General features: G+C 44.0%; 1 protein-coding gene across 1 annotated transcript in view; it reads left to right on the top strand.

The window, feature by feature from the left end:
* TRAPPC12 (trafficking protein particle complex subunit 12) overlaps positions 1–12,690 on the top strand; it is a 132,430-nt gene that overhangs the window by 68,887 nt on the left and 50,853 nt on the right. Inside the window, exon 7 of the mRNA XM_073674208.1 lies at positions 7,097–7,169. Within this exon, the coding sequence (XP_073530309.1) occupies positions 7,097–7,169 (73 nt within the window). The remainder of the gene's footprint in view (positions 1–7,096; positions 7,170–12,690) is intronic.

The raw sequence follows: 12,690 nt of genomic DNA, 5'->3' as shown, positions 1-12,690 counted from the left end.
CACAAAAGAGTTAATAAATAACATTTCCCACATGTCTACTTTATATCAGCACAATTTTGGAACCAAAATTTTTTTTTGTTAGGGAGCTATAAGGGTTAAAAGTTGACCAGCGATTTCTCATTTTTCCAACAAAATTTATAAAACCATTTTTTTAGGGACCACATCACATTTGAAGTCACTTTGAGAGGTCTTTATGACAGAAAATACCCAAAAGTGACACCATTCTAAAAACTGCACCCCTCAAGGTGCTCAAAACCACATTCAAGAACTTTATTAACCCTTCAGGTGCTTCACAGGAATTTTTTGAATGTGGAAGAAAAAAATGAACATTTAACTTTTTTCACAAAAATGTTACTTTAGACCCAATTTTTTTTATTTTCACAGGGGTAACAAGAAAAAATGGACCCCAAAATTTGTTGTGCAATTTCCCCTGGGCACGCAGATACCCAATATTTGGGGAAGAAACACTGTTTGGGCGCACGGCAGGGCTCGGAAGGGAAGGAGCGCCATTAGACTTTTTGATTGTAAAATTTGCTTGAATAATTAGCGGATGCCATGTTGTGTTTGGAGAGCCCCTGTGTGCCCAAACTTTGGAGCTCCCCCACAAGTGACCCCATTTTGGAAACTAGACCCCCCAAGGCACCTTTATAGATGCATAGTGAGCACTTGGAACCCCCAGGTGCTTCACAAATTGATTCGTAAAAATGAAAAAGTGAAAAAAAAAACACTTTTTCATTTTTACGAATCAATTTGTGAAGCACCTAGGGGTTCCAAGTGCTCACTATGCATCTAGATAGGTGCCTTGGGGGGTCTAGTTTCCAAAATGGGGTCACTTGTGGGGGAACTCCAATGTTTGGGCACACAGGGACTCTCTAAATACAACATGGTATCCGCTAACAAATTGAATGGAAAATCGGCTCAAATTGTTAGCGGACACCACGTTGCGTTTGGAGAGCCCCTCTGTGCCCAAACTTTGGAGCTCCCCCACAAGTGACCCCATTTTGGAAACTAGACCCCCCAAGGCACCTTTATAGATGCATAGTGAGCACTTGGAACCCCCAGGTGCTTCACAAATTGATTCGTAAAAATGAAAAAGTGAAAAAAAAAACACTTTTTCATTTTTACGAATCAATTTGTGAAGCACCTAGGGGTTCCAAGTGCTCACTATGCATCTAGATAGGTGCCTTGGGGGGTCTAGTTTCCAAAATGGGGTCACTTGTGGGGGAACTCCAATGTTTGGGCACACAGGGACTCTCTAAATACAACATGGTATCCGCTAACAAATTGAATGGAAAATCGGCTCAAATTGTTAGCGGACACCACGTTGCGTTTGGAGAGCCCCTCTGTGCCCAAACTTTGGAGCTCCCCCACAAGTGACCCCATTTTGGAAACTAGACCCCCCAAGGCACCTTTCTAGATGCATAGTGAGCACTTGGAACCCCCAGGTGCTTCACAAATTGATTCGTAATAATGAAAAAGTGAAAAAAAAAAACACTTTTTCATTTTTATGAATCAATTTGTGAAGCACCTGGGGTTCCAAGTGCTCACTATGCATCTAGATAGGTGCCTTGGGGGTCTAGTTTCCAAAATGGGGTCACTTGTGGGGGAGCTCCAATGTTTGGGCACACAGGGACTCTCCAAATGCAACATGATATCCGCTAACAATTTGAGCCGATTTTCCATTCAATTTGTTAGCGGATACCATGTTGCATTTAGAGAGTCCCTGTGTGCCCAAACATTGGAGCTCCCCCACAAGTGTCCCCATTTTGGAAACTATACCCCTCAAGGATTTTATTAAGGTGTATAGTGAACATTTTGAACCCAGAGGTGCGGCACAGAATTTGTTTACATTAGGTCATCATATTGAATAAGTTGTCATTATTCTTGAGCGCAAGTGCTCGCTACTTGAGTTTGCATCGGGTACTCAGGTATGCACCATGTACAGCGTGTGCTCGAGTGACATGCTCGAGTCCCTGCTCCGCATGTTTCAAGGTAATTAGACACCCAAAAAAAAACATGCGGGGATCGCTCGTGCATGGCAGGCAATCCCCGTAAAGTTTTTTGGCCGCGAAGCATATGGGGCAGAGACTCGAGCATGTCACTCAAATACCCACGATACTCAATGCATACCAGAGCACCCCATGCAAACTCAAGTAGCGAGCACTTGCTCTCAACACTAGTCGCCATATCGTCATCTTTTTTTCTTACTTTTGAAAAAAATCCCAACCCCAGCCCTAATCCTAGCACAACCCTAGCCCCAGCACAACCCTAGCCCCAGCACAACCCTAGCCCCAGCACAACCCTAGCCCCAAACCCAGCCCTAACCCTAGCCCAAGAGTTTATTTTTGACGCCGTTCCTTGTGCGGTATAAGTGATTAGACGACTTTATTCTTCGGGTGGGTGTGATTACAGCAATGCCAGAATCATATCGGGTTTTTATGACTGACAGCTGTCACACACTAAAAGACGCATTTTTTGTAAAATCTAGTTTTTGCATCGCCATATTTTGAGAGCTATAATTTTTCCAGATTTTGGCAGACAGTCATGTGACGGCTCGTTTTTTGCGGGATGACTTGACGTTGTTATTGGTGCCATTTTCAGGCACGTGACATTTTTTGATCGCTTTCTATTCCTATTTTTGGGAGGCAGAATAAACAAAAACCAACAATTCAGGAATTGTTTTTTTTTTTTTTTTTTTTATTCTGTTCCGCGTGTGGTAAAATTGATGAGGTAGCTTTATTCTTCGGGTTAGTACGTTTACAGCGGTACCACATTTGTATCATTTTTCTATGTTTTGGCGCTTATACACAATAAAAGCTATTTTATAGAAAAAAATATTTTTTAGTATCGCTTTATTCTGAGAGCTATAACTTTTTTATTTTTCGGCTGATGGAGCTGTATGGCGGCTTGTTTTTTGCGGGACGAGATGACGTTTTCAGCGGTATCATTTTTATTTATATGCGTCTTTTTGATCACGTGTTGTTCCACTTTTTGTTTGGCGGTATGGTGATAAAGCATTGTTTTTTGCTTCGTTTTTTTTTTTTTTTTTTTTTTACCGTGTTCACTGAAGGGGTTAACTAGTGGGACAGTTTTATAGGTCAGGTTGTTCCGGACGCGGCGATACCAAATATGTGTACTTTTATTGTTTTTTTTTTATTTTTTTTATAATAATATTTATTGATGGGTACATTATATTTTTATTTTTGGTGTATTATTTTTTTTATTTTTTTATAATATTTTTGCACATTTTTTTTTTTTTTTCCACTTTCACACAGTTTATACACTTTATTACTTTGTCCCACTCTGGGACTTTCACTTTTTTTTTTCTGATCGCCTGCATGGCACAGGAATGCAGCACCATCCCTGTGCCATGAAGGCTGTCAGAAGTGCACAGTGTGAAGATTGCTTGGAGATGCAATGCGCATGTCCAAGCAATCTTCCTGCTCTCTGGTGACCCGGATGTTGTCATGACGACATCGGGTCGTCATGGCAACACCCGGGAAGCCTTTGCAGACTGCGCTGGAAGCCGGAAGAGGAGGTGAGTATCGCCGATCACCTCCCCTTGCCCCAGCAATGCCGCGATCGACTTCGATCGCAGCATCGCGGGGGTTAATGTGCTGGGAGCGGTGCAGGACTGCTCCCTGCACATAGTACCGGGTGTCAGCTGTGACAATCAGCTGACACCCGGCGGCGATTGCGCCCGCACAGCCTGTGTGCGCGCGCGATCGCGATGACGTACTAATACGGGTCTGGCTCTTAAGTCCCAGGGCACAGACGCGTATTAGTACGTCAGATGTTATTAAGGGGTTAAAACATTTTTACCATTACAATAAATGCTAAATTTATCCTGGTAGATGTTATTTTATGAATTGTTTGCTTAGAGAGGTTGTACCAAGTATGTTATACTCTGTTCATAGTACAGGGGAACAAGGGGAACAACCTTCTGGTCGCTTGGGGTCTCACTTCTGGGATCACCACCGATCCAGAGAACAGGGCCTTGCAGAAGTCTAGATGGGACGGAGGTCAAATGTGCGCACCTCTGCTCCTTTCAATCTTTGTGGGACTGTCGGAGTTGGCCACACAGAGCTCATCTGCGCGTGTTCGACCTCTGCTCCCTCCAGACAGAGCTCTGCAGAGCCCTATTCTCTGGATTGCTGGGGATCCCAGTGGTCATATCCCCAGCAATCTATAAGATATCACCCCCACCCCTAAGACTAAAACTATAGATAGGGGATAACTTGTATAGTTGGTACGAATCCTTTAAAGGGAACCCATCAGCAGGTTTTTGCTATGTAATCTGAGGACAGCATGAGGTAGGGGTTAATACACAGATTTCAGAGATGCCTCTCATCAAGCTCTGAGGTTTTGTTTGCTTACTATGATTGTTTTAGCGCCAGTATTATTATTATTATTATTATTATGATAGCGCCATTTATTCCATGGCGCTTTACATGTGAAAAGGGGTATACGTAATAAAAACAAGTACAATAATCTTAGACAATAGAAGTCGCTGACTGGTACAGGAGAGGACCCTGCCCGCGAGGGCGCACAATCTACAAGGGATGGGTGATGATATAGTAGGTGGGGGGCAGAGCTGGTCGCGCAGCGGTATGGTGGAGCGAGGGTTACTGCAGGTTGCAGGCTTGTTGGAAGAGATGGGTCTTCAGATGCCTTTTGAAGGTTTCCATGGTAAGCGAGAGTCTAATATGTTGCGGTACAGAGTTGCAGAGTAGGGGGGGTGCACGGGAGAAATCTTGTATGTGATTGTGGAAAGAGGAGATAAGATGGGAGTAGAGCAGGAGATCTTGTGAGGATCGGAGGTTGCGTGCAGGTAAGTACCGGGAAACTAGGTCACAGATATATGGGGGAGACAGGTTGTGGATGGCTTTATATGCCATGGTTAGGGTTTTGAACTGCAGTCTCTGGGTAATGGGGAGCCAGTGAAGAGATTGACAGAGAGGAGAGGCCTGGGAATAGCGGGGGGGACAGGTGGATTAGTCGGGCAGCAGAGTTTAGGATAGATTGGAGGGGTGTGAGAGTGGTAGAAGGGAGGCCACAGAGCAGGAGGTTGCAGTAGTCGAGACGGCAGTTGATGAGGGCAAGCACTAGGGTTTTTACAGATTCTTGATTAAGGAATGTGCAGATTCGGGAAATATTTTTGAGTTTGAGTCGGCAGGAAGTGGAAACTGCTTCGATATGTGGTTTGAAGGAGAGATTAGAGACTATGAGCTGTCCCAGGCCAAAGGTGTAAATGGAGAAGAGCAGGGGTCCTAGAACTGAACCTTGCGGGACACCGGCAGATAGGGGGCGAGATGAGGAGTTGGTGTGTTAGTGAGAGAAACTGAATCTCTGGTCTGTTAGGGCCCCGTCACACTAAGCGATGCAACAGCGATCCCGACAACGATACGACCTGTCAGGGATCGTTGCTGCATCGCTAATACATCGCTGGTGAGCTGTCAAACAGGCAGGCTCACCAGCGATGAGGGGAGCAGCGATATCGTGGAAAGAATCGTTCCACGATGTCCTGCTCCCGTTACCAGCCTGCTGCAAGCAGGAGCAGGCTGGTAACTATGGTAAACATCGGGTTACTAAGTGCGCGTGTGCCCCTAGTAACCCGCTGTTTACCATGGATACCACTCTGCTACGGTGCGCGGGAGCCTCCGCGCACCGTAGCAGAGTGGTATCCATGGTAAACAGCGGGTTACTAAGTGCGCGCGTGCCCCTAGTAACCAGATGTTTACCATAGTTACCAGCCAGATCGTTGGTCACACACAGCGATGTGTGCTGGCCAGCGGGAGGCCAACGACCAAAAAATGGTCCAGGACACTTTGCAACGATCAGCGACCTCACAGCAGGGGCCTGATCGTTGCAAAGTGTCACACACAGCGACATCGCTGGTGAGGTCGCTGGTGAGTCACCAAAACCGTGACTCAGCAGCGATCTCGCTAGCGATATCGCTATGTGAGACGGGGGCTTTAGGTATGAAGAAATCCAAGATAGGGCCAAGTCTGTGATGCCAAGAGATGAGAGGATCTGTAGTAAGAGGGAATGGTGCACTGTGTTGAAAGCAGATGACCCGTCCAGGAGGAGGAGGACAGAGTAGTGTTGCTTGACTTTGGCGATTAGTAGGTCATTGGTGACTTTAGTCAGGGCAGTTTCAGTGGAATGGTGCAGTCGAAAGCCAGATTGTAAACAGTCGAGAAGGGAGCAGAAGGAGAGGTGGGAGATGGACGTGTTGTTCCAGTAGTTTTGAGGCATAGGGGAGAAGTGATATGGGGCGATAGCTAAACTGGGAGGATGGGTCAAGGGAGGGCTTTTTGAGGATGGGTGTGATTTGAGGCATGTTTGAAGTATGAGTGGAAAACACCAGTAGCTTATTGCTGGGACTAGCTGGTCCTGTGAGCCCTTGTCCAACACGCCCCCTCCTGTGATTGGCACCTCACTGTCTATGGACTTTCTACTTGGAGAGGCTGGTGTGGGTGTGATTAGATGTGGTGTGGGCGTGATTAGATGTGGTGTGGGCGGGGTTAGATGTGGTGTGGGCGGGGTTAGATGTGGTGTGGGCGGGGTTAGATGTGGTGTGGGCGGGGTTAGATGTGGTGTGGGCGGGGTTAGATGTGGTGTGGGCGGGGTTAGGTGTGGTGTGGGCGGGATTAGGTGTGGTGTGGGCGTGATTAGATGTGGTGTGGGCGGGGTTAGATGTGGTGTGGGCGGGGTTAGATGTGGTGTGGGCGGGGTTAGATGTGGTGTGGGCGGGGTTAGATGTGGTGTGGGTGGGGTTAGATGTGGTGTGGGTGGGGTTAGATGTGGTGTGGGCGGGGTTAGGTGTGGTGTGGGCGGGGTTAGATGTGGTGTGGGCGGGGTTAGATGTGGTGTGGGCGGGGTTAGCTTCCGCAGCACTTCTGCATTGCTAAATCTAAAAACTCTGATTGTGTGAGACCGGCTGCACCCAGTAATCTAAGTGATACATCATTGGATTCAGCTCCTCTTTGCCTACATTAGGCTGCTCTCAGAGGAGTTAGCAAAAACCCGCTGACAGATTCCCTTTGAATACAGCAGATATCCTGTGTTAACTGACCTGTGTGTAATTCTTCAGATTCTAGACAATTTAGAAAAAGGTTTTGCAGAAGATGGAAGCATGATCATAATGACGAGCAATAACCGGCAGGGTAAGTGAACTTCTCAGGATTCCTTCTTTGCATGTTCTCAGATTGTATGTATAGTTATATGTAAAAGTTTGGGCACCCCTATTAATCTTAAGCTTAATTTTTTATAAAAATTGGTGTTTTTGCAACAGCTATTTCAGTTTGATATATGTAAGAACTGTTGGACACAGTAATGTTTCTGCCTTGAAATGAGGTTTATTGTACTAACAGAAAATGTGCAATCTGCATTCAAACAAAATTTGACAGGTGCATAAGTATGGGCACCCTTATCATTTTCTTGTTTTAAATACTCCTACCTACTTTTTACTGACTTACTAAAGCACCTTTTTTGGTTTTGTAACCTCATTGAGCTTTGAACTTCATAGCCAGGTTTATGCAATCATGAGAAAAGCTACTTAAAGTGGCCACTTGCAAGTTGTTCTCCTGTTTGAATCTCCTCTGACGAGTGGCATCATGGGCTCCTCAAAACAACTGTCAAATGATCTGAAAACAAAGATTATTCAACATAATTGTTCAGGGGAAGGATACAAAAAGCTGTCTCAGAGATTTAACCTGTCCGTTTCCACTGCGAGGAACATAGTAAGGAAATGGAAGAACACAGGGACAGTTCTTGTTAAGGCCAAAAGTGGCAGGCCAAGAAAAACATCAGAAAGGCAGAGAAAAAGAATGGTGAGATCAGTCAAGGGCAATCCTCAGACCACCTCCAGAGAGCTGCAGCATCAACTTGCTGCAGATGGTGTCACTGTGCATCGGTCAATTATACAACGCACTTTGCACAAGGAGAAGCTGTATGGGAGAGTGATGCGAAAGAAGCCGTTTCTGCAAGCACGCCACAAACAGAGTCGGCTGAGGTATGCAAAAGCACATTTGGAGAAGCCAATTTCTTTTTGGAAGAAGGTCTTGTGGACTGATGAAACCAAGATTGAGTTGTTTGGTCATACAAAAAGGCGTTATGCATGGCGGCAAAAAAACACAGCATTCCAAGAAAAACACTTGCTACCCACAGTAAAATTTGGTGGAGGTTCCATCATGCTTTGGGGCTGTGTGGCCAATGCCGGCACCGGGAATCTTGTTAAAGTTGAGGGACGCATGGATTCCACTCAGTATCAGCAGATTCTTGACAATAATGTTCAAGAATCAGTGATAAAGTTGAAGTTACGCAGGGGATGGATCTTTCAGCAAGACAATGATCCAAAACACTGCTCCAAATCTACTCAGGCATTCATGCAGAGGAACAATTACAATGTTCTGGAATGGCCATCCCAGTCCCCAGACCTGAATATCATTGAACATCTGTGGGATCATTTGAAGAGGGCTGTCCATGCTCGGTCACCATCAAACTTTACTGAACTGGAATTGTTTTGTAAAGAGGAATGGTCAAAAATACCTTCATCCAGGATCCAGGAACTCATTAAAAGCTACAGGAAGCGACTAGAGGCTGTTATTTTTGCAAAAGGAGGATCTACTAAATATTAATGTCACTTTTCTGGTGAGGTGCCCATACTTATGCACCTGTCAAATTTTGTTTGGATGCAGATTGCACATTTTCTGTTAGTACAATAAACCTCATTTCAAGGCAGAAACATTACTGTGTCCAACAGTTATTACATATATCAAACTGAAATAGCTGTTGCAAAAACACCAATTTTTATAAAACATTAAGCTTAAGATTAATAGGGGTGCCCAAACTTTTTCATATAACTGTACTTGGAAAGCAATGTTTGCTGAAGGTGTAACATGGCGAATGATGTGAACCGCAGGCTGCAATAGGTAGCAGTGATTCCGGAGATCAGGTCGCCTCATCTATGAATGAAGCACATGATCTAGAAGTGCCTTGTAATCCTAATGTGATTTGTGTACTTTTAAAAGCTAATTTAATTCAAATTAATGGAGTACTATTTATTAGGATCCTCACAGCTTACACCTACTTTCCATTTGGTGCTTTATCTGTGGTTTGGGAGAACAAAGCCTTCACAGGTGGAGTTGCTTCATGCTCTAACTAAACCAATGCACGGAAGGTGCGATAAATGCACGTTCACTCCTTGACCCTGTAAGAAATGTTTTGATGGCGGCCTTGTTTCCCGGCTGTGACTGGTGGGCGTATGCCGCCTGTGTACGCCGCACACCAGTTACAATCCAGCATTACTGTATATGTTGATTTTGGCTGTGCAGAAAGCCGAGATCCCAAGTAAGACTTTGCTTTACTGTCTCTATTAATAATGGTTTTCCAACCATTAAATATATGTATTTTCTTGATCATAAAACTTGAATAATGTATGTAATTTATAGGCTGTTAAAAACAAATCTGCCTCAGTGAAGAGTTCAGATGTTGACTTTCATAGTATGGCGCCACCTGTGGGTTAAAGTATGCATCTAATAGTCTGAGTGCTGGGGATCACGCATAGTGATTCTCCATTCACCGCGGAGCAGCTAATAGGAATAGATTTCTGCTTTGCTCGTCAGATTAAAAGCAAAGTCTTTGTTATAGTATGATGGTATAGCCAAGAAAACATCTGCAGGGAAAGTAAGAAGGGACTATATTTTTCAGCTGCCAGAAGGGGAAGGAGAAGGATTCTGTACAGCTCATGTCCCGGCAGCACACATTGTCTGCATCCCTAGAAACACAGCAGAGGACTTTACATTAAACCAACTATTGCCATTGGTCCAAATGATTCATGGAATTACCTATTGAATAACTATATTTTTATTGCAGTATTTCTGTTTTTAAAGGGGTAGTCCAATTTTATAAAGCAATGGAATATTTGTAGTATCTTCCTTGATCAGGGAGAGTCTCAGCTCTGGGTCCTTACCAACCCTGTGAATGAATGGGTGCAGGACTGAGTTTTTCCTTATCCCCCTCAGTGTTTTTCTCTTGCACAATGTCACTTGACTGCCAGCTCTGTGGACAACTGCAGCAGAGCCCCATCCAAGTGAGTGGATGGTCGGGGAAACTGTGTGCAATGGAAATAATGTGTATATTCTTTTGCTGCTTAAGTAGTTTTTTGTTTGCAGAGACCCAGCGACTCTGCCCATACGAGTGGCTGTGCTTGATCCTGCTGCTCTTCCCAATCACCTGAGTAGGACTATCTGCAGAAGCAGACCCAGCAGCTGGTACAGGCCCTTCTTTGTCCTCATTAGCTACGGTCCCTGATGTTCAACATTTATGACCTTTTTTAAAGGGGTGGTCCGAAACTAACATTTATGATTAAATCAATGTCTGTTTATTGTAATAATGTAATCTATTTTCTAATATGCTTTACTTAAGTCCCTACCGTTTCATCTCTAATCTATCAAATTGATTTATTTTTATTTTTTTACCAACTTCCTGATTGATGACTCTTTGTGTGAGACTCCCCAGTGCATGCTGGGATACTCAAATGAGATGTCATCAGGGGGCAGCGGCTGCAGCCTCTGTTCCCACCCTGATATGAAGCGTCATCAGAGACGCCTGTTTCAGAGGCTAGGCTGGTCCCGGCTCTACCGAGCGTACGTTGTCTATTCTCATCTATGCTCAGTAGGATCCTGTCAAGGTGCAATATTCTTTTGACAGTGTGTTGCCTCTGCGGCTCTGAAGAGCAGTGACAGGCCTGCAAGAGAGTGCAATAAATAGACATCTAGGATTAAATCATCATTAGTTTCAGACCACCCCTTTAAGGATGGGGCATCAATGTTAAAGCCCTGGATATTTTTAGTTCTGGAGAATAACCGTTTATCAGTCTGCAAAACTACCTGCAGATAGTAGAACAATAATCTATTTCTTCCATTTTCACCTGAGGAGAGATGCTACAGCCAAAAGAGTAAATTTTCGTCTGTCAGGTCTCCCATTGTAGATGGGGAGAGATTTCCTCAGTGTGTCCATTTCTTGGTGCTTCTTCAAAAGAGCTTGAACAGCACATCTTGAAACCACAGTTTGCTTTGAAATACTACCCTGTGGCTTGTTGCTGTGCTTAGCCAACCATAGTGTATCACCTGTGACGTGAAACTGTCTTCCACAACCTCACCTTTTGTGACAGAGCTTGGCAGTTCCTCACCCAGTTTTAAGTTTTCCACACTGTTTTTGTTTCAGTTAATTACTATGTTCCAGCCTAGGTATGAAAATATTGATCATTATTCTGTTTGCATAATATAATCCTAAAAAATCTCTGACTGTGTGCAAGTGTACCTAAACAATTGATGCTGTTCTGAAGTCTAAGAGCGGTCACACCAAATATTTGATTTGATTTAGATTTCTCTTTTTGTTCCTTCACTTTGCATTCTATTTTATTGTTTAAAAATAAATTATTTAACCTTCTATTTTTGAAAGCATTCTTAATTTGCAGCATTTTTTTACCACACCTGCCTAAGACTTTTGAACAGTATTGCTTGAGTTTGTTTGTGTGTGTATATAATGCCTAAATAAGTGCCCCTTGAACTTTTCCACATTTTCCACATTACACCCGCCACAAACCGTATTTTGTTGAGATTGTATGTGATATACCAACATGAAGTGAGTGACCAGTTACCTCCAGAAGTCTCATAATTTGTAAATTGAATCGACCTGTGTGTAATTTATTCTGAGTATAACTACACCTGTTCTGTGAAGGCCTCAGAAGTTTGTTTGAGAGCATTAAGGAAATGAAATCCAAGGAACACACCAGACAGGTCAGGGATAAAGATGTAGAGAAGAGTAAAGCAGGATTAGGTTATTTAAAAAAAAAAAAAAAAGTAGTCCAAGCTCTGAACATCTCACAGAGCAATGTTCAATCCATCATCCAAAAATGGAAGGAGTATGGCACAACTGCAAACCTACCAAGGCATGGCTGTCCATCTAAACTGACAAGCCAAGCAAGGAGAGCACTAATTAGAGAAGCAGCCAAGAGGCCTATAGTTAGACTGGAGGAGCTGCAGAGATCTACAGCTCAGGTGGGAGAATCTGTTCACAGGACAACTGTTGGTCATATACTCCACAAATCTGGCCTTTATGGAAGAGGGGCAAGAAGAAAGCCATTTTTGAAAGCAAGCCAAAAGAAGACTCATTTGCAGTTTGCAAAAAGCCATGTAGGGAACACAGCTAGCATATTCGGCAGAAGGTGCTCTGATCAGATGAGACCAAAGTAGAACTTTTTGAGCTAAATGCAGAATTCAAAGTTTGGTGAAAAACTGCACATCACCCTAAAAACATCCTCCCCACTGTCAAACATGGTGGTGGCAGCATCATGTTGTGGAAATTATTTTCTTCAGCAGGGAAAGGGATGATGGTCAGAGTTGATGAGAAGATGGATGGATCGAAATACAAGACAATCCTGAAGGAAAACCCGTTAGGGGCTGTAAAAGAGTTGAGCCTGGGGCATAGGTTCATCTTCCAGAAGGACAACAACCCTAAACATACTGCCAGAGCTACAATGGATGGTTTAGATCAGAGCATATTGATGTGTGTGAATGGCCCCGTCACAGTCCAGACCTAAATCTCATTGAGAATCTGTGGCAAGACTTGAAAATTAAATTGCTGTTCAGACTCGAGAGCGAGTGTGCAAAGAAGATTGGG

This window comes from Phyllobates terribilis, unplaced genomic scaffold (genome assembly GCF_046119375.1).
Source record: "Phyllobates terribilis strain yellow unplaced genomic scaffold, ASM4611937v1 Scaffold_3__8_contigs__length_932513732, whole genome shotgun sequence".
NCBI lineage: Eukaryota > Metazoa > Chordata > Amphibia > Anura > Dendrobatidae > Phyllobates > Phyllobates terribilis.
The sequence above is the reverse complement of the archived record's forward strand: the minus strand, read 5'-3'. Positions and strand labels throughout refer to the sequence as shown.